A 21006-nucleotide genomic window follows, 5' to 3' on the forward strand; every position below is an offset into this window, starting at 1 on the left:
TACATCCTTAAATTCTCTTTGGGCGCCTCGCTGGCTCAATTGGTGGAGCGTGTGACTTTTGATCTCGGGATTGTGAGTTGCACCCCATGTTGGGTGTAGAGATTACTTTAAAAAAATCCTAAAGAAATGTAAAATTGTTCCTCATGTTGGCGTCTGCACAGTGGCTTTAGAGCTTCCCATTGTACAGATAACTATAAACAGTTCTCTGTTGATGGAACTTACTGGGTCTGTTTTCCAAAAGAGCTTACCCGCCTATGACACACTAAGAAGGCAAGGTATTTCCTATAATCCCATTTGCCTGGAGGCCTCTGTTCACCTTGGTGCACATCTCCCTAAAGAGCGTACTTCAGCAAGTTTATGGCACTTTTGATGTTCTTGGGTTAGCTGGCTTTTTCCAAAGTGGTTTTGTTTTTTAAAGAAATTATTTTAAGAACATGATCTTCAGGGGCACCGGGGTAGCTCAGTCGTTAAGGGTCTGCCTTCGGCTCAGATCATGATCCCAGGGTCCTGGAATGGAGCCCCACATCGGGCTCCCTGCTCGGCGGGAAGGCTGCTTCTCCCTCTCCCACTCTCCCTGCTCATGTTCCCTCTCTCGCTATGTCTCTCTTTCAAATAAATAAAATCTTAAAAAACAAAAAACTATCTTCAGAGCCACACAAATCCCCTCTTCGGCACTCCTAAGATGCCGAAGCCCAGATAACCTTGAGCCAGTGACTTTCCCTCCCCCAAGCACCAGTTTCCTCTGTGTACAATCAAAAAATAGTGCAACCTCTTAGGTGGTGTGAGAGTTCAGACAGATTACACAGAGAGCGCGCAATGTTGGCTCGTCTATATTTTCATTCCCTTACAGGGATAAGCTCAGTACTAGACAATTTTTTTCTTTTCAGTTAACAGGGTACAAGTGCATGATGACAAAACTGCGGGGCTGCAGTTATTCTGCCATTATGTCCTTGAACATTTCAGCTGTCTCCAATATTTCCACCATTATAAAACAGCGCTGTGATGAAATGTCCAGCAGCAATAATGGGCCAGGTTCCTACTGGGGCAAAGGGCCCGTTGCTAAGGGGGCTGTCGGCGAAGCAAGAAGCCTATTTCCGGTTGCCCTTAGTAAAGATGGCGGGAAGACGGGCGTCACCGCTATCGAACTGCGGCGTCGGTGCCCTCGCCAAACATGGTGGCGTCGTGCCCGCCCCCTTAGCTTCTTCCTGTCTGTTGGGTTAGTCAGTCTTCCCACCTACTAGTTTGCGATGGCGGCAACATTGGCGGCCTCTCGCAGTCTCCGGAACCTGCTGATACGGCGTGAGTCACCTCGACCCCTGGAAGCCCGTTGCTCTGGCGTGCTGTCATAGCCTCCGTAGGGTGGGGTCCCGGTCTGAGCACCTTAAACACAGGGGTGCATATGCTCCCAACCGAAGAGCTCCCTACTTCTTTAAGCCTTTGTCTTACAATTGGGTCGCCGACAGCTTAGTGTTCCCAATGTGGAGTCAGTCCCATGATCAAGGGTCTGAAGGAGGCCTCACACTGAGGCCACTGATAAGTGCACTCCTAATCTGAAAGTTTGTATCCCCCTAAACTGAGGTTTCTTAGGGACCTGTGTTCCCCAGTCTAACATCACTGAGATGAAATGTGTGCCTTCTGCTCTTGAAGGCACTGTGTCCCCAACCTGGGGTCATCAAAGGCTCTTCTTTCCTTTGTCTCCCCAGGAGTGATGGCTCCCACGCCCCAGGGTCTCAGCCTTAGCCTTTGCCCCATGAGCTCCACTGCTCAAGATGAGGCTTCCACAGCAGCCCCCCGAGAAACGCCAGACCATAGCTATGAGTCCCTTCAGGTGACAGTTGCTCAGAAACACATCCTGCATGTGCAGCTAAACCGGCCTGAGAAGAGGAATGCCATGAACAGAGCCTTCTGGAGGTAGGGCCTGCAGATCATGGAGGCCTGCCTGCAGGAGGAGGCAGCGGCTGCGGGCGTGGGCAGGGGTGGGATGTGGGGGACAGGTGACGTGAGTGCAGGGGTACCCTTCCAAGGCACAGCCTTTCTCTCCTTGTCCCTCCCAGAGAGATGGTGGAGTGCTTCAACAAGATAGCACAAGACCCTGACTGTCGGGCTGTGGTGATCTCTGGTGCAGGAAAATTGTTCACTGCAGGTACCGGGTACTCTCCACCCCCACCCCTTCCAGTCTCCCCTGCTCCTGGCAATAGAGCAAGGCTTCTTCTTCATTAGGGTTTCAACCAGCTCCTAACTTCCACTTTTATCTTTTTTTTAATTTTTTAAAAAATACTTTATTTATTTGATAGAGAGGACACAGCGAGAGAGGGAACACAAGCAGGGGGAGTGGGAGAGGGAGAAGCGGGCTTCCCGCGGAGCAGGGAGCCCAGTGCAGGCGGGGCTCGATCCCAGGACCCTGGGATCATGACCGGAGCCGAAGCAGACCCCCAACGACTGAGCCACCCAGATGCCCTTTTTTTTTTAATTTAAAACATTCAAGGGGCACCTGGGTGGCTCAGTCGTTAAGCATCTGGCTCCCTGCTCAGCGGGGAGCCTGCTTCTCCCTCTCCCACTCCCCCTGCTTGTGTTCCCTCTCTCGCTGTCTCTGTCTGTCCAATAAATAAATAAAATCTTTAAAAAAAAGGTTTAAAAAACAAAAACACTCAAATGCCAAAATGAGTCCAACAGAACATGACAGGATGATGGACTTTGTCTAAATTTTTTTTTAAGATTTTATTTATTTATTTGAGAGAGGGAATGAGATAGAGAGCAGGAGAGGGGGGAGGGTCAGAGGGAGAAGCAGGCTCCCCGCTGAGCAGGGAGCCCGATACGGGACTCGATCCCGGGACTCCAGGATCACGACCTGAGCCAGAGGCAGTCACCCAACCAACTGAGCCACGCAGGCGCCCTCTTTTTCTTTTTTTTTTTAAAGATTTTATTTATTTATTACAGAGAGAGCATGAGGGGGGGAGGGTCAGAGGGAGAAGCAGGCTCCCTGCTGAGCAGGGAGTCCCATGTGGGGCTCGATCCCAGGACCCCGGGATCATGACCTGAGCCGAAGGCAGACGCTTAACTGACTGAGCCACCCAGGTGCCCCCCTGTTAACTTTTTTACGTGTCCCTTGTTTACTTTCTACCCCTCTCTCCGGTCTCCTTTTGTTGATTTTGTTCGTTCGTACAACAAACACTCCAGTGCTAAGCCCTTCCTGGGTGTCAGGGACCTAGAAACAGGCAGGGAGGCCCTGGTTCTTGGCCCTTGTCCTCATGGAGCTCATGCCTGAGAAGTGAAAGATGGGGCTTCCTCGGTGGTGGCGCCAGGCCTGGGGCCCTCACCTTCCAGCTCCCGGCTGTCCGTAGCTGTCTGGTCCCATTTTCAGTAGCAAGACTGTCAAGGCCAGAAAGAAGAAAATGTAATTAGTAGTTCCACCGATAGAATGGAACCACTAATTAAGAAGAAAGGAAAAAAAAGAGGGAAGTGCCCACACTTACTATCTGCAGGGTGTCTGGACACTGTACACATATTCATTAATTCTCCCCGGAACCCTTCCGGACAGGTGCAATTATCATCCCCCATTTTATGTGTGAAGAAACGGAGGCCCAGAGAGAGGAAGAAACTTGCCCAGTTCCCACAGATGGGAAATGGCAGAGCTGGGATTATTATTATTATTATTTATTATTTATTTTTTTTTTTGAGAGAGCGCAAGAGCGCGTGTGTGAGGGCAGGAGAGGTGGGGCAGTGGAACAGAGAGAATCCCCACAGAGCACGGAGCCCAATGCGGGGCTTGATCTCATGATCCTGAGAGCATGACCTGAGCTGAAATCAAGAGTCAGATGCTGGGGCCCCTGGGTGGCTCAGTCGGTTGAGCATCCGACTCTTGGTTTCGGCTCAAGTCAATATCCCGGGGTACTGGGATCGAGCCCCGCACTGGGCTCCGTGCTCAGTGCGGAGTCTGCTTGTCCCTCTCCCTCCGCCCCTTTCCCTGCTTACTTTCTCTCTCTCAAATAAATAAATCTTAAAAAAAAAAGTCAGATGCTTAACCGACTGAGCCCCCCAGGTGCCCCTAAAACGCGTAGGACTTTTGTTGATGTATCCGATACTATTTTGAATAATGAATAATGGAGCTAGGATTATGAATGAGATCTGGAGCATTTAGAGGTTCCCAGGGGAGACAGATGGGGGCCTTATCTGTAGTGAGCAGTTTTTTTGTTTGTTTGTTTGTTTGTTTTGAGAGAGAGAGAGGGAGAGAAAGCGCACAAGCAGGGGTGAGAGGCAGAGGGAGAAGCTGGCTCCCCGCCGAGCAGGGAGCCAGACACAGGACTCGATCCCAGGACTCTGGGATCGTAACCTGAGCCAAACACAGAAGCTTAACCTACTGAGCCACCCAGGTGCCCTGCAGTGAGCAATTCTTATGTGGGAGAGAGGACACCTTGGACCACGGTCTGGTCCTTTATCTCAAGGGGTTGCAAAACGGTGTGTGCAGGGCCACGTGGGGTAGGTAAACCAGAAAAGCCAGTGAAAGGAGGTGTCGCAAAGTGCCAAGCTGGGCTTGTTCTGGGAGCCCACGTGGGTTCCACTGAGTCACACAGGCTTTGCAGACGTGCTGGCAGGCTGAATAGTTGGGTGAAGGGCCTCTGGGGTTCTGTCTCCTCCCATCCTTGCATCTCCATCAGCTCTAGGGAGGGTCTTACCCTCACTTTCCGGAGAAGAAACCAAAGGCCCAGAGGATGAAGTCGCCCGGCCAAGGTCACACAGGGGAGTCCTGTCTTACCGATATTTACCTCGCAGAAATTCAGCTCTACCCTGAGTCAAAAATCCTCCGGTCTCTCTCATTTAAACAAGCTGCGGAGGCAGCGGAGCCCCAGAGGGCCGGGGGTGTGGCCAAATGTGGGAATGGTTTTTCAGGTTTGTCTGATAGCATTGTTCAGAGGCAAAAGGATGAGAATGATTAACCCCAGAAGGAAGAAAGTGAGGGATGATTCTGCTCAGAACCGCCTCATAGCAAGGTCTCCCTCAGACTAAAAGCCAAAGTCTGCCCCCTGGCCCGTGAGGCCCGCACAGTCTGCCCTGTCACCTTAGATCCCCGCGTTCTCCATGTTCCTCACACAGATCAGGGGCATTCCTACCACAGGGCCTTTGCACCGGCTCTTCCTGACATTTGGAGCTCTCTGATCTCAGGCATCCCTATAGCTCCCTCCCTCGTCTTCTTCAGATCTTTACACAAAAGTCACTTTTTCAGGAGCGCCTGAGTGGCTCAGTTGGTTAAGCATCCGACTCTAATTTGTCTCAGGTCATGATCTCAGGGTTGTGAGATGGCTCCTGCTAAGTATGGAGCCTGCTTAAGATTCTCTCCCTCTCCCTCTGCCCCTCCACCTCTCCCATCCCACCCCCCACCCCTGCTCATGCAAGCACTCTCTCTAAAAAAAGTCACTTTTTCAGTGACTTCAGTGAGAGGGTCCCTGACCACCCCATTTGTTATTATTTTTTTTAAGATTTATTTCTTTATTTTAGAGAGAGAGCAAGAGGGAGGGGCAGAGGGAGAGAGAGTCCCAAGCAGATTCCACTCTCAGCACCCAGCCCAACGCAGGGCTGAATCTCATGGCCCTGAGATCATGACCTGAGCTAAAACCAGGAGTCAGTTGTTTAACTGACTGAGCCACCCAGGCGCCCGCTGACCACCCCATTTAATATCGCAACAGCCCTCACTGCACGCACACACCCTAACACACTCCATTCCATGTCCCTGCTGTAATTTTCTTTCAGCCCTTGTCACCACCAGACAAAATGTATTTACTTATTCATCCGTTTTCCCATTGAAGGGCAGCTCAGTGTTGTCTGTATTGTCCACTTATTGAGCACCTGCTGCATACTAGGCTCTGTTGAGGCACTGGGAATGCAGTAGTGGACAGAAAGAAACTCCACTCCTGGAGCTCACGTCCTAGAGGGGGAGACAGGCACTAAACGAGATAAGCACACAATTATGTGATAAGGAGAGGGCAGGAACTGAGGTAAGACAGACAGGGAGGTAGAGGGTGATGGGGCTCTTAGAGGAGGTGACCTTTGATCTGTGGCCTGAACGGAAAGTTGGAGCCAGTCTTTCTTTTTTTTTTTTTTTTTTAAGATTTTATTTATTTGACAGAGAGAGTGAACACAAGCAGGTGGGGAGGGGCAGAGGGAGAGGGAGAAGCAGACTCCCCGCTGAGCAGGGAGCCCGATGCAGGACTGGATCCCAGGACCCCAGGATCATGACCTGAGCCGAAGGCAGACCTTAACTGACTGAGCCCCCCAGGCGCCCCTGGAATCAGTCTTCTGACCATCACTGAAGGAGGGACTGTTGTAGGTAGAAAAACAAGGCCCTAGGAAGGGACTGTGTGGTGGTGTTGATACAGCTGTTGGAGGCCTGTGTGCCCAAAGGAACAGGCTGGAAATGGAGTTCCGGAGGGCTGGTGAGGTCTTGGCACATACCTTGTGTTGTCTTCCAAATAAGTGAGGTGGGAGGGGAGAGGAGGCCCTGACGTGCTCGTGAGTTCGTTTGGCCGCGTGTGGGGAACGGCCAGGGCAGGGCTGGGAGCAGGGAGACCAGGGTAAACTGTTTTAGCCAGAGTGCGGCGTCCGGGAGAGTGATTAGTGGAGGAAAGGCTAGATTTGGGATCGTCTTGCAGTTGGAGCCCACAGAAATTGCTTCATCTCGAGTCTTCCTGAGGAAGTGTTACCACCATTGACTCAGGCCAAAACCCTTGTCTCTTCTACCACCTGGCATGATGGTGAAAAGCATGACCTCTGGAGCCAGTGCATGGGTGTGGGCTTAAAATCCCAGTGCCACTACTCACAAGCTAGTGTGACCTTGGGCAAGTGACTTAAACGTCACGTGCCTCAGTTTACCCCCCAGTCAAATGGAGATAGTAAGAGGACCCACCTCATAGGCTTATTGTGAGGATAAAGTGAGTAATGACCCTATAAATGTTAGCTTTTATTTATTTCACACCCCATATGCAATCCCTCGCTAGATCTTGCATGAGCAGCTTTTCCACTGTGGTGGTTTGGGGGTTTGAATCTGCTAAGTCTGAGTTCTGACCTCTAGTTGGGGCAGTGGCGGGGGGGATAGGGGAAGGGGGTGCCTGGGCGGCTACATGAGCCTCCTCATGCCGCCCCACCAGGTGCTGACCTTACGGACATCGCTTCAGAAATCCTTCAGCCCCGTGGAGATGATGTGGCCCGCATCAGCTGGTACCTCCGTAGCCTCATCAGCAGATACCAAGAGACCTTCAGCGTCATCGAGAAGGTTCTTTGGGGGGTTGGCGGGGCACCTCCCCACACCCTGTCCATCCCTCCTGGACCAACCCTGACCCCACCCTTCCTGTTCCCTTGCAGTGTCCGAAGCCGGTGATCGCCGCCGTCCATGGGGCCTGCGTTGGTGCGGGTGAGTCTGAGCTACCCACCACCCATCCGGGCACGCACTCTAGCTGCTGCTGCCTCCCTCCCTCAACCAGTGACCTCCAGCCTCAGATCAGTTGCTAGTTAAACCCTGCCCAGAGGCGCAACCCCATCACCTGGGAGGAGGGGTCGGTCCTTGTGGTAGTTTGATGCCCCTGGCCTCCCCCTTGCAGGCGTGGACCTCATCACTGCTTGTGACATCCGGTACTGTGCCCAGGATGCTTTCTTCCAGGTGAAGGTGAGCCATCTTGAGCTGCTTCCTCGGATCCTGCTTAGAGGTGGGCGACACGTGGCAGGGCAGGGGCAGAGCGGCAACAGAGCAGGTTAAGGGGGTGGGGGTGAGAGTGAGAAGGGAGGGCTTCGTGGAAGAGTTAGTCAGAATTGAACCTGAAAAAGTAACACTTCGGGGGCCCCTGGGGGGCTCAGTTGGTTAAGCATCCAACTCTTGATTTCGGCTCAGGGTCATGAGATTGAGCTCCACGCATTGGGCTCCGAGGTCAGCGGGGAGTCTGCTGGGGATTTTCCCTCTCCCTCTGCCCTTCCCCCTGCTCTCTTTCTCTCTCAAATAAATAAATAAATCTTAAAAAAAAAAAAAAAAAAGTAACACTTTGGCCATGAGGGAAGTCAAGGATAGGCCATTGCAATCCATGTGGGGTTTGGAGTGAGTAAAGGTATGGGGGTGAGGAGGCTGGGGTTGCTGCTCGGATCAGTGCTGGAGAGGGCCCGAGGCAGGATGGAGGCCATCCTTTCATCCGCAGCCGGGAGCTCCCAGACAAGGTGGGCATGCTTGATGAGGCCTTCACCCTGGCGGCGGCGATTTCCACCAAGAGCCCCGTGGCAGTGAGGGGGTCAGATGGGCAGGGTTTGAGGGCTTCCCTCTGCGGATAGATGTGACCAACCTCGACGAGTTGGGAAGGCAGAGGAATTGGGAGGTGAGCTGTGTTCTAGGTTGAAGGAACCAAGTACTGACATGATGGCTCCTCCCAGGAGGTGGACGTAGGTTTGGCGGCTGATGTGGGAACGCTGCAGCGACTGCCCAAAGTTATCGGAAACCAGAGGTGGGTGGAGGAGCCCGGGAGGGGACCGCAGGGCATCTGCTGGGCCCAGGATGACTGCAATCCCCTGATCCGCCCTGCCCTCTTGCAGCCTGGTCAACGAGCTGGCCTTCACTTCCCGCAAAATGATGGCTGATGAGGCCCTGAGCAGTGGGCTGGTCAGGTAGGAGCCGCGGCCTGTGCGGGTTAAGAGCTCAGGGGCAACCTGGGCAGAGCCCTTTGGGTCCGGGTGTATCCTCGCGCCATTGCAGGGGTACTTACTTTCTCTGGGTGGTCAGTTCTTCAGGCTGCAGTCCAGTGCCCTGCTCTGATTGGTTCATTTCACTGGGCGGTTTTCTGCTTTCTACTGTGATTGGCCACTTACTCCTCCGTGGGCGAGACTCCCTCGCAGACTGCCGCCTCCCCGCCCTCCCCAGTGACTGGTTCCTTTCATCCGCAGCCGGGTGTTCCCAGACAAGGTGGGCATGCTTGATGCAGCCTTCACCCTGGCGGCCGAGATTTCCTCCAAGAGCCCCGTGGCAGTGCAGAGCACCAAGATCAACCTGGTTTACTCCCGCAACCATTCGGTGGCTGAGGGCCTCAACTACATGGTAAGGCTCTGCGGCCAGCCAATCACAGCCCTTCTCTGGTCCCAGAGCGGCCAGTCAGGGCCCAGCAACCCTCTGCAGGCCTTGTCCTCTGATTGGTGCGCTGCTGTCTCTTCCCTGTTTTTCATTGGCCCAACTCCAATCTTTCCCCGCCCCTGCCATTACACTCCACCCTCTTTGTCCAGGCCACCTGGAACATGAGCATGCTGCAAACCCAGGACATCGTGAAGTCTGTCCAGGCTGCCATGGACAAGCAGGAGCTGAAGAACGTCACCTTCTCCAAGCTCTGAGAGCTGCTGAGGCCCAGGGCCTGGCCTTGCCCCACCTCATGCCCATTTCCTCATCCATAGAGAAGGAGAATTAGTAAAGATGGTCGCCTGGTGCTTTCTCCCTTGGTCTCCCCCGTTTCTAACCTTATAACCCTGACTTCCTCATGCTCAGGGCCTTATCTTCACCCAAACAATAAAGCAACTTAATGCACCTGGTGTCTTTATTGGAAAGAAAGGAGAGGCAGAAAGGAGGTACGACATCCCTGGGGGCTCCCAGGACTGCCTGCTGTGCAGAAGGTTGGGGATGGAGATTTGACCAATGGGAACGGAAGCCAGCAGGCGCTGCCCATTCAGAGCTGGCGGTGGGCGGGCCAGGGCCCCTAAAATGTCTGGCGGGCTTGAGCAAGCAAAAGTCATGTGGCTTCCTCTGGGCTGGAAAGCTCCAGATGGTCTCCCTGCCCGCTCCAGACTTGAGGGCGGTTCACTCTGCCAGGCACCCACTGCCCCAGTCTGGCTAGAGTTCCATTGCTACCCAATCTTGGGCCAACTGCTTCATTTTATTTTATTTTTTATTTTAAGTAGGCTTCATCCTCAAGGTGGGGCTTGAACTCACCACCCTGAGGTTAAGGGGTCACCTGCTGTACCAACGGAGCCAGCCAGGTACCCCTGTCTCATTTCTTTAAACTTCACGTTTTCATGTCCACATATAATCCCAACCTCCTGGGTTTATATTTGGAATGAGTGCAAGAGGCCAAGGATGAATTTAGTGCCTTCTCTACTCCAAGTCCTGTTCTGAGCATTTATTATCTTAGTGATTCCTTTCCAGGCTTCTATGAGGTTTATACTATTAAAATCCCCATCTTACAGATGGGCAAATGGGGAAATTGAGGTTAAGGCACTGAGCCAAGACAAAACAGCCAGGAAGGGGCTGAGGCAAGATTTGAACCCAGAACCTCTGGCTCCAGAAATCATGACTGAAACCATAGCTACAGTCAAATGTACGTGGGTCGGGCACGTAGTGGGCATGCAATAAATGTAGGTCCTTTCCTAGTTCCTCGGGGTGTCCAGAGCACCCCGTTCCTCCCTGCTTTTACTTCCTTCCGTGGCCCATCTGTCATGGGCCACTCCTGCAGCCTTGCCCTGCCCAACCCTCCTGGTCTTAACCTCCCTCTGCTAACGAAGGTCTGGGCAGGCTTTTATGGGCTCTGATAAGGCCCTGGCAGGCCCAAAGTTCATTAGCACTTCCTCTTTGCAGAAGGGCCTAAAGTATCCCCCCCCCCCCCCCCCCCCACCCCGGCCTGATCTGGGTGTGTCCCCCCCCCTCACCCCAACCCCTGGCCTAGCCCAGCTGATCTGGGTTCTGGCTGGTGACCAGTGAGGCTAGCAAGAGAAGGGACACAAGGGGGTGCCCTAGAAAAAGATGTGAGCCTGGGATACCCAGAAGAGGAAGCCCATGGACCCTGCCTAGCCAGCCACTCCCTTTTCCTCAGGTATAAGAGCCACCCACCACCTGCCGCCCGCCATCATTGCCTGCTTTGCATCTCTTCTCACTGGACAAGCCACCAGCCCAGCCTCTCAAGATGGCCTATATCCCTGCACCTGGCTACCAGCCCACTTACAATCCGGTAAGACGGCGACCCAGGACCTAACCACGGGTCCCGGCTTAGCGCCACCCTGACCCCCCCACACACCAGTTTACTCTCACCCCTTGGAGGGTGATCCTTGGAGGCGCCCACCCCACCCTGGAGTCTGATTCAGCCCTGAAGCTTGATTTGCTCCTACCCTGACCCTCGGGCTACTTATGTCCATCCCTGACTCTTGGCCCTCTTCCCCTTCACGCTGACCCCTCACCCCTGGTGTCCTCTCCCTTGCGAATGAGAGTGGGGGGCTTCTCGGTGAGGGGGAAAGGCTTACCAGTCCCCTTCCACAGACTCTGCCCTACAACCAGCCCATCCCGGGTGGTCTCAGTGTGGGAATGTCTGTGTACATCCAAGGAGTGGCCAGCGAGCACATGAAGAGGTAAGGTACTCCCCCCCTGCCAGGTGAGGCTGGGGGGTGCCACAAAGAGGGGCTACCATCCCTAATGCAGGAGGCCTTCTCCCCTTCCTCCACCGTGCTTGGGAAGGTGACTCTGGGCCACAGTACCCAATAGCCAAAGACCAGCCCGAGCCTGGGACGTCCAGGGCATGGTGACAGGAACGGGGAGTCTGGGGGCTGGGGGGGAAGGGCAGTGAAGGAGGCTCACCACCAGAGGCAGCCCAGGAGTTGGGATGTCGGATTGGAACTGCTGGGTGTGATAACAAGAATTCAGACCACAGGCTCAGAGCCGGCCAGCTCTGTGACTGCCCAACTGTGTGACTGGGAAACCTCTCTGTGCTTTCTTTTCCCATCTGTAAGATGGGATTGCTTTGAGGATTCAATGTGTAAAACATGGAGAACTGGAAAGGAAGCATTAAAATAAGTCTTAGCATTTTTTTATGGCCTTAAGATGGTGATGACAATGGAACTGACCTCAAGGCACTGTTGGGGGTTTTTGTTTTGTTTCTTTTTCTTTCTTTCTTTCTTTTTTTTAAGATTTTATTTATTTGAGGGGCGCCTGGGTGGCTCAGTCGTTAAGTGTCTGCCTTCGGCTCAGGTCATGATCCCGGGGTCCTGGGATCGAGCCCCACATCGGGCTCCTTGCTCGGCGGGAAGCCTGCTTCTCCCTCTCCCACTCTCCCTGCTTGCGTTCCGTTTCTCTCTGTCAAATAAATAAATAAAATCTTTTTTTAAAAAAAGGTTTAAAAAAATATTTTATTTATTTGAGAGAGAAAGATAGAGCACAAGCAGGGGGAGGGGCAGAGGGAGAAGCAGATTCCGGGCTGAGACCGGAGCCTGATGCGGGGCTTGATCCCAGGACCCTGGGATCATGACCTGAGCCGAAGGCAGATGCTTAACGACTGAGCCACCCAGCACCCTGGCACTGTTGTTTCTTTATTCATCGTGGTTTTTTTTTTTTTTTTTTTCTCACTGAATGCTCACTATGTGCCTAGCCACTGGGGACAGAGCAGTCCCCAGGACCAAGATCTCTGCTCACATGGAGCTGACATCCTAGTAGAGAGGAGAGAAGAAAGATAAAAATCAAATGTGCAGGGTCCAGTGGTGCTAAGTGCTATGGAGACAAATAAACAGGGAAAGGAGATGGGGAATGGATGTGGGGGGGGAGAGGGGCGTGGCATTGTCCCTAAATAGAGTAGCGGGGGAAGGCCTCTCTGGGAAGGGAACACTTCCGCAAAGACTCAAAGGAGCGGGGGAGGGAGCCTGGGAGTAGAGACCAGCAGCAAGAACAGCCGTACAAAGGCCCTGAGGCAGGTGTGTGTTTGCCCAGTTAGAATAACTTCAGGGATGCTGGCATGAGGGGAGGTGTGGGTGGTGCTCTGACTTGGCTGTTCATTGGGTCCCCCTGGCTGCAGGTGGGGAGTGGCCTGGGGGGTCAGGGTGGCAGCAGAGAGACCTTAACAGATATATGTAGGGTTCCTAGGACAGCGTCTGGCCCATGGTGAAGGAGGAAATGCAGGAGTCCCAGTTGCCAAGTTGGGAGAGGCTGGGGGCGGGGGCCGTGCGGTGGCCTGGTAAGGAAAGGGAGAGAGGGAATGCGTTGCCGAGGGAATCTGCCTCCTGAACTTCAGGGGCACTGCCCACCCCCTCCTCTCTAGTGGCAACAGTGGCCAAGTGTGTTGTCCCATTTTGTCTTCGTCCCCCAACCCCCTCCCGCCCAGTTTCAGGGACGTGTTCCAGGACCTTGGAACAGGGTAGGTCAGGGAGGGCTTCCCGGAGGAGGGCCCCATGCTCGGGCAGGTGGGGCCAGGGGGAACAGCCCTTCCTGTCCCTACAGGTTCTCCGTGAACTTCGTGGTGGGGCAGCACTGTGGAGCGGACATTGCCTTCCACTTCAATCCCCGCTTTGATGGCTGGGACAAGGTGGTCTTCAACTCGCAACAGGGCGGCAAGTGGGGCAGCGAGGAGAAGAAGCGGAGCATGCCCTTCCGCAAGGGCGCGGCCTTCGAGCTGGTGTTCATGGTCCAGGCGGAGCACTACAAGGTCGGAACTCGGGGGCGGGGCCTCCCCTCCTCCCTCCCCCCTTCCTTTCTTCCATCTGTCCCTGCCCCTCCTCCTGGCCCCTCCTCCCTCCTCCGCCTTCCCTCTCCCCACCACCCTTCCTACCTCACTTTTCTCTTTTCCTTCCTTCCTTCCTTCCTGCCTAGTAAAACATTTTTCTCCTAAAAAACATTCTTTTTCCTCTTGTTTCTCATTCCTATTCCTCCACGGGGGATAGCTTTCTAATGTTTCATGTGTCTCACCTTGTTCCTCCGTGTTCTTGCAAAATGCATATTTTTGCTATTTTTTTAAAGGTTTTATTTATTTATTTGGGAGAGAGAGAGAGCGCGAGCGCGCACACACACACACACGCGCGCGCGCGCGCGCGTGAGCCGTGGGGGAAGGGCAGAGCGAGCAGGAGAAGCAGGCTCCCCGATGAGCAAGGAGCCAGACGGGGGGAGCTAGATCCCGGGACCCTGGCTGGGATCATGACCTGAACCACCCAGGCACCCCTATTTTTGCTGTTTCTTCTGGTGAACTCTGAACACACACAGAAGGAAGAGAGGGCACGGCCACCCCCTGGTCTCCTTGGCCAGCTCTGGGTCCCTTTGCCCTCACCCTTCCCCTTGCATAGGATGTGCGCGCTGATCCCGGATATCGTGTTGTTCAGAAATATCTCGAGTTTCGGGAGCACATGATGCCATTGGCCCACGGAAAACACTGACCGTTCTTCCTCAGCGCCCCCACATCCAGTCAGAGTTCCGACCACCTCATAAACACCTTAACGTTTCTACACTTGGAACCAGGCCGCGGATAAGGCCCACACGTTGTGATTGATTACTATTATGCAAGCATTTTTTTTTTAATGGGTTATTGAAGAGTGTGGGTCATGTGTACCCAGCTCACTGGTTCTCCATGGAGAGAACACACACCTGTGGAACCAGCACCTAGGTCCAGAAGCAAGCCCTCCAGCCCCAGAAACCCTTCATGTCCCTTCCAGTCCCCTTATCCCCAGGGGTGGCCTTTATCCTGACTTCTCTTGGCCTGGATCTCTTCCTGTGTCTTTATTTTATTATTATTATTTATTTATTTTATTTTACTGCATGGATCCCAGAGCAGGGCTTGAACTCACAACCCTGAGATCGAGACCTGAGCTGAGGGGCGCCTGGGTGGCTCAGTCGGTTAAGCGTCTGCCTTTGGCTCAGGTCATGATCCCGGGGTCCTGGGATCGAGCCCCGCGTCGGGCTCCCTGCTCAGCGGGGAGTCTTCTTCTCCGTCTCCTCTGCCCCTGCCCATGCTTTCTCTCTCTATTTCTCTCAAATAAATAAATGAAATCTTAAAAAAGAAAAAGAAAAGATAATTAGGCAAGGCTCTACAGAGGATTTCCAGAACACCTTTGACATGCCTGGCTGGGTTTTAATGTTCCCAACAATCCCAGAGCCAGCCTCCATTTTACAGATGGGGAAACAGAGGCTCAGGGAGGGAAAGTGACTTCCCTGAGGTCAGACAGCCCACACGTCATCCCTGAGGTCAGACAGCCCACACGTCATCACTGAGGTCAGACAGCCCACATATCAGAGCTAGACTCAGGCCCAACTCATTTGGTGCCAAAACCAGGACTCAGACTGGATCCTCTCTGGATCGCTATCCTGACTAAATTCTCTGTTCTCTTCCATCCGCCAGTCTGTGAGCTGACTTTTGACCCTGGCTTGACCTCTGACCTGTGGACTCCAAGATTCCCCATTCTGTGGCTATCCAGCTCCCCTCCAAGACTGGAGTCCAAGTTAAAATGATCGTTGCTCCCTACTTCCTGTGTCTGCCTTCCCAAGGTCCTGGGTGCTGACTCTGACCTTACCCCTGCCCCCCAGGTGGTGGTAAATGGAAATCCCTTCTACGAGTTCGGGCACCGGCTGCCCCTACAGATGGTCACTCACCTGCAAGTGGATGGGGATGTGGAGCTTCAATCAATCAACTTCATCGGTGGCAACCCGCGCCCAGGCCAGGTGTGTGGTGTCTCCCTCTCTTATGCGCCCTGCTTCCTTCCTTAATCCAGGCCCACATTCATCTGTGTCCCAAGCACCTGCTCTGTGCCAGGGGCCGCAGACCCAGAGGCAACCGACCCCGTCCACTGGGAAGACGTTTCACCAGATGGTGTTGGCTGCAAGCGGTCAGGGCAGGGATGGGAGACAGACCCGAGGTTTGGGGAGGCCAAGGGAAGGGCTTCCTGGAGGAGGAGGAGGAAAGCCGTAAGCTGAGTCAGGAAGCCAAGATAAGAAGGGACAAAAGCCACAGGAACCACAGGCAAGTTCACGAGCAACTGCCTAACATGGCTAGTCACCAAGAAAGTCACTTCGAATCACAACGAGATGCCACCCACACCCGTGGGAAGCGCTGTCCAGAGAAAAGCGCACAACAACAATTGTGGGCGAGCCTGGGGACCGGCCCACACTCCCCTGGAAATGGCTGGGAGCAGACATGCCCCCGGCGACCTAGAAACCCCACTCCCAGGGCCACGGTGAACAAACAGCCACCAAAACAGCCACAGCAGCCCTAGCCTCCCGCCGGGCGCTACACTCCCCAACCCGTAAGGCCCCCCTGACCCCCACGCTCGATGATCCTCGGGCCCATTGGGACAGATGTGGGAACTGAGGCGCAGAGAGCTTAAGTAACTTGCCCGAGGTCATGGAGCTGGTGAGTGGCAGGCGGGGGTCTGTGCCCAGATGAGGGACCAGCAAGAATGGAATGTCTTCATCCGCGAGGAGCCACGGGCCTGTGGGTGTTCCTTTGACCATGGTACTTCATCCATGCATTTGAACAAGAAAAACGACAATAAGGCTATTTTGGAAGGGCCTTCAGAATCGCTGGCTTAAAATGGAAGTCAAGGAGATCACTGGGAAGAGGAGGGAACCGAGAGAACAAATGGATATAACTTACGAGGGCGGGGGAGGCCTTCCAAGCCCGCACCTGTGAGAAAGTGCAGACAAGAGAGAACAGAACAAAGACAGGGAGAGACAGAGACTGAGAGACAGGAACAGAGACACACGCAGACTTGAGCGAGCCTGAGGCCGGCAGGGGAAAGGCACGACTGCTCACTGCCCCAGTGCTGGGCACCAAGAGCGAGGGCCAAATCCTGACGGGGTGAGGTGAGCAGGGGCATCTGTGGTGTGGGCTGGGAGGATGTTCTGGGGAGTATCCGTTTTATGGAAGCTGCCAGGTTGAGGGGGAGGAGGGGGCGGATGAGGGCTCCCAGACAGGCGGAAGCAGGATGAGGGAGGTAAATAGAATTTACCAGGCCTGCCCTAAAGGGGTGGAGTGTCACTGCTCACTGGAGTTCATGGCAACTTCCTAAACATGGCAAGTTCTTCTCCACTCATAAGCCACCAGGTGCCACTCTTTGACCCCCGAGTTCCTTCGGACGGGCGTGGTGGGGCTGCCCTGGGCACGCATCCTTGACACCCTCCAAGCCCTAATTTGGGGTCTCCCTCATTGCCTGCCTGCCTTCACACATTGTCTTTGTGTCCACAGACATCCACGGGAACTCCAGTGTACCCAGTAAGTACCTGCTGAGGGGCGGTGGGTTTCTCCTCGTGGTGGGGGTTTGGTGGCATGAGGAGGTCTTGGGGCAGCCGAAAGACCCCCAGCCCCCCTCGCCATTTCTGCCTTCGATCCATCTGTCGGGTCCTGGACACACCCACCAATAGCCAAGTCAGCTGCCTGTTAAGTGGGAGGGTTGTGGGGCCATTTGGTGGGGGAGAGGGGTGGAGAGAAGCGCGGGGGCCAAGGAGGTTGGGCCCCCAAGTCATACCCATCCAGCACCCAGAGATATGCCTACATGTAGTCAGTGTGCCGTAAATATTTGTGGAATGTTATAGACTAATATCTCTCCTTCCTCACTTCACAGACCATGGAGGGACCCCCAATCTTCAACCCGGTAAAGTGTCCTGTGGGAGTTTAGGGCTCTGTGGCAGGCAGTTTGTGGGGAAGCAGGAACTGATGGTGGGTAGGGGGCCCTGACCACTGGGGCCCTGAGAGGGTGGGAAATAGAGTGGGCAGAGGGTGTTGGGTTGGGAGGTAGGGAGAGGATGGAGTTGGTGGCCGGAGCGGGGAGGGGATGGGGGTTGGGGACATTTCCTAGGAGTGGGCACCCCTCTCTGAAAATTTGTCCCTGCCTGGCTTCTGGTGACCTGAGAGATAATAGGACCTCATGTTCTCTTCCTACAGCCTGTGCCATTTAGGAAGAGTTTGCAAGGAGGTCTTACAGCCCGAAGAACCATCATAATCAAGGGCTCCATACCCCCCATGGGCAAGAGGTACACAATCTAGACTGAGGTGGGAATCCTCAGCCCCCTCCCTCCCTCAGACCCGGGGGTCTGGGCCCCAATCCCCTTCTCCCTTGGAGAACCAGGCACTGACCCCCTCATCTGACTCCCACCTCTGTCCCTCTCTGCCTTCAGCTTTGTCATCAACTTCATGGTGGGATCCTCAGGGGACCTGGCTCTGCACATTAACCCTCGTCTGACCGAGGGTCTCGTGATTCGGAACAGCTATCTGAATGGTTCATGGGGGTCCGAGGACAGGAAGATCTCCTACAACCCATTTGGTCCTGGGCAATTCTTTGATGTGAGTCTGGGGTCCCCTTCCCACCCCCCTTCCCTCCAAAGCCTCTGTCCCGGCCCTGGCCTCAAGCCTGCCCTCTCTCTGCAGCTGTCCATTCGCTGTGGCATAGATCGTTTCAAGGTGTACGCCAACAGCCAGCACCTCTTCGACTTTTCCCATCGCCTTTCGGCCTTCCAGAATGTGGACGTGCTGGAGATCCAGGGTGATATCACCTTGTCCTATGTCCAAGTCTGATCTACTCCCAGGGCCACAACTCTTGGGAATACAGAGGGAAAGGTCCCACAGGACTCCCTTCTAAGCCCCTAATAAAATGCCTGTGGGTGTCTCATGAATGTCCGTGACTCCGTTCACCTCCCTCACCGGTTCCTTCCTTCCTTGATTCAATCATACACTGTCCATTCAGCCATCCAGTCAACTGTCCATCCATCCTCCCATCACAATAAATCCAGGAATATCCCAGACACAGATCTTGGGATTTATGTGTATCAGCTTGTTCAGTCCTCACAAAAATACCAGGAGGTGGGAACTATTATTATCTTCCCTCTGGAAAAGATGAGGAAACAGGCAAATTAAAATAAAGCAGATTGCCCAAGGTCACACAGCCCATCAATGGCAGAACGAGGATTCAAATCAAGGTGGTCTGGCTACATACTTAATCGCTATACAGCCCGTTTTTCCACCCGTCCATGCATCTGCCTCTCCATTCATCCATCTCAACATCCATCAATCTCTCCAAATATCCATCCGAGCATATGTTCATCCATCCATCTAAACATCCAACCAGGGGCACCTGGCTGGCTTGGTTGGTGAAGCAAGCAACCCTTGATCTCAGAGTTGTGAGTTTGAGCCCCACGTTGGGTGTAGAGATTACTTTAAAAAAATTTTTTTTAAATCTAAAACATAAAAAAAAAAAAATCCAACCATTCATCCACTCACCTGTCCATCTCGCTCTCCACCTATCCAACTATTTGTGCGCTCATTCGCCAGCCAACCCTTCAACCATCCATCTGACCACCCATCCATTCAAATTTCTAACCATTGATTTATTTACTCATCCATCCGTCTATCCATTCAGCCATCCTTATACCCAACTCATGCATTCATCTCTTCATCCCTCCATTTGTCCATGCAATTCTCTGCCTTCCATCACATCCATCCGTACATCCTCCATGTGCCCATTCATCCCTCTGTTCGGCCATCCACTTCTTCATTCTCTATCCTGTCATCCATCCATCTCTTTAGGATCTGTTCTTCCATCCATTTCCAACTCTTTGTCCATTCGTTTATCATTTCATCTCTCCATCTGTCCACTAACCATCTGCCATCCATCCAATTGTCTTCTTACCAAGTCAGTCTTGGTTGATTCAATCATGTGTTCATTGATTTACACTTTCATTCACCCATTCATACATTCCTTTATTCATTCACTCACTCGTTCACGTATCCATTATTCAGGCATTTCTCAGTGTCCATTGGTTCGTTCATTCATTCTGTTTACTGTCTCATTTATTCTTCTAATCTAGTTCTCAAACTTAGCTGTACATTCCAATCATCTGGGGAGCTTTTAAAAAATATTGATACCTGACCCCAATCCAGACCATTATTAGGTTAAACCATAAGCATATGCCATTTTTTGTAGGGTAAAGGCCAATAATTTTGTATGTTCTAGCCTGGTAAATCAGTAGTGGGTCCTAGGCACCAATATTTTTCTTAAACTCTCCAGATGATAGAATCACAGCGAATTGATCAAAGCGGTAGAACCGCTTTGGCAAACACTGACCAAGGATGTTCTGTGGGCCCTCAGACCTGGGGTGGATCCTGGGGAGGTTGGGAATGGAAGAGGGCTGACCTGGGCAGCCTCCAGTCTGAGATGTTCTTTTCTTCCTTCTCGGCCTCGTGGGAGTGGAGACTACTTCTCCCTTTTGCTCCCCTCTCTCCCTGGGCAGTCACTGACCAGGGTGGCATGTCCCAGGGATAGCAGTGGAGAGACAAATCAGTAACAGAGCCTGGAGGGGCTCAGGGAGAGGGGCTGAGCCGGAGAGGTCATGTTTAGTTTTCTATCGATGCTGCAACATGGTTGAAGAAATAATGGCTGCAAACTTACTAAAGTTCTTGAAAGGCATTAATTTATAGATCCAAGAAGCTCAATGAACTGCAAGTAGGATAAACACAAAGAGAGCCACACCTAGACCTATCATAGACAAACTGCTGGAATAAAATAAAAGAGAAGGCTTTGAAAGCAGGAAGTGAAAACAGCTCATCACGTAGAAGGGAACAGAAGTACAATTAACAGCTAACTTTTTGTAGAAATGGTGAAGATCAGAAAACAGTCGAATGATTCAAAGTGCTGCCAAGAGAAAAATAAAACTGTCAACAAATAATTCCATATTCAACAAAACTATTTCAAAACAAAAGCAAAATAAAGACACTCCCAGATGAACAAAAGCTGAGAATTCATTGCTAGCAGAGCTGCTCTCTAGGGAATGCTAAAGGAAGTCCTTTACGATGAAAGAAACTGACCTCAAGCAGAAACTCAAATCCACAGGAAGAAATAAAGAGACCCAGGAATTATAAGTATGTAGATAAATACTTTTTAATTGTATAAATATATTTTTTCTGTTTACTTCTTTTAATTTCTTCCCCCCCTTTTTTTTAGTTTTTAGTTGTTATTTTGTTTTTCTTAGTAATGTCTACACCCAACATGGGGCTTGAACTCGTGACCCCAAGGTCAAGAGTTACATGCTCTCCTGACTGAGCCAGCCAGCTGCTCATCTTTTGATTTCTTTTAAAATATTTTAGGGTGCCTGGGTGGCTCAGTTGGCTAAGCGACTGCCTTCGGCTCAGGTCATGATCCTGGGGTCCCGGGATCGAGTCCCACATCAGGCTCCCTGCTCAGCGGGGAGTCTGCTTCTCCCTCTGACCCTCCCCCCTCTCATGTACTCTCTCTATCTCATTCTCTCTCTCAAATAAATAAAATAAAATATTT

The 21006-nt window shown here is 52.7% G+C and overlaps 2 protein-coding genes across 3 annotated transcripts; both read left to right on the forward strand.

Annotated features, from left to right (window-relative positions):
- The first annotated feature begins 1162 nt into the window (after positions 1-1162).
- Positions 1163-9538, forward strand: ECH1 (enoyl-CoA hydratase 1). Of its 2 annotated transcripts, none has more exons than XM_025854375.2 (10): positions 1163-1299; positions 1704-1911; positions 2055-2143; positions 7140-7264; positions 7354-7402; positions 7590-7654; positions 8404-8474; positions 8563-8634; positions 8911-9061; positions 9244-9538. In XM_025854375.2, exons 1-10 carry the CDS (start codon positions 1248-1250, stop codon positions 9346-9348), a joined length of 987 nt encoding a protein of 328 aa, XP_025710160.1. In that variant the 5' UTR covers positions 1163-1247; the 3' UTR covers positions 9349-9538. The 2 variants fall into 2 exon arrangements, with proteins under 2 accessions (XP_025710160.1, XP_073741218.1); XM_073885117.1 differs by having other exon boundaries at positions 1233-1299; positions 1707-1911.
- A 145-nt stretch (positions 9539-9683) lies between these two features.
- Positions 9684-18348, forward strand: LGALS4 (galectin 4). Its single transcript, XM_025854376.2, has 10 exons — positions 9684-9987; positions 10818-10952; positions 11258-11346; positions 13202-13406; positions 15272-15406; positions 16929-16955; positions 17305-17334; positions 17625-17713; positions 17858-18023; positions 18108-18348. The coding sequence occupies exons 2-10, from the start codon at positions 10908-10910 to the stop codon at positions 18252-18254; spliced, it is 933 nt and encodes a 310-aa protein (XP_025710161.1). The 5' UTR covers positions 9684-9987; positions 10818-10907; the 3' UTR covers positions 18255-18348.
- Positions 18349-21006: the final 2658 nt, after the last annotated feature.

The sequence above is a fragment of the Callorhinus ursinus genome, unplaced genomic scaffold, assembly GCF_003265705.2.
Source record: "Callorhinus ursinus isolate GAN/ISIS: 27379988/994484 unplaced genomic scaffold, GSC_fseal_2.0 scaffold61, whole genome shotgun sequence".
In the NCBI taxonomy this organism is placed as follows: domain Eukaryota; kingdom Metazoa; phylum Chordata; class Mammalia; order Carnivora; family Otariidae; genus Callorhinus; species Callorhinus ursinus.

Coding starts and splice junctions, on each gene's coding strand:
- ECH1 (XM_025854375.2), top strand. CDS start 1,248: ATGGCGGCAACATTGGCGGCCTCTCGCAGTCTCCGGAACCTGCTGATA. Junction 1,300..1,703: donor CCGGAACCTGCTGATACGGC/GTGAGTCACCTC, acceptor TTGTCTCCCCAG/GAGTGATGGCTCCCACGCCC. Junction 8,635..8,910: donor CTGAGCAGTGGGCTGGTCAG/GTAGGAGCCGCG, acceptor TTTCATCCGCAG/CCGGGTGTTCCCAGACAAGG.
- LGALS4 (XM_025854376.2), top strand. CDS start 10,908: ATGGCCTATATCCCTGCACCTGGCTACCAGCCCACTTACAATCCG. Junction 17,335..17,624: donor GACCCCCAATCTTCAACCCG/GTAAAGTGTCCT, acceptor CTCTTCCTACAG/CCTGTGCCATTTAGGAAGAG. Junction 17,714..17,857: donor ATACCCCCCATGGGCAAGAG/GTACACAATCTA, acceptor CTCTGCCTTCAG/CTTTGTCATCAACTTCATGG.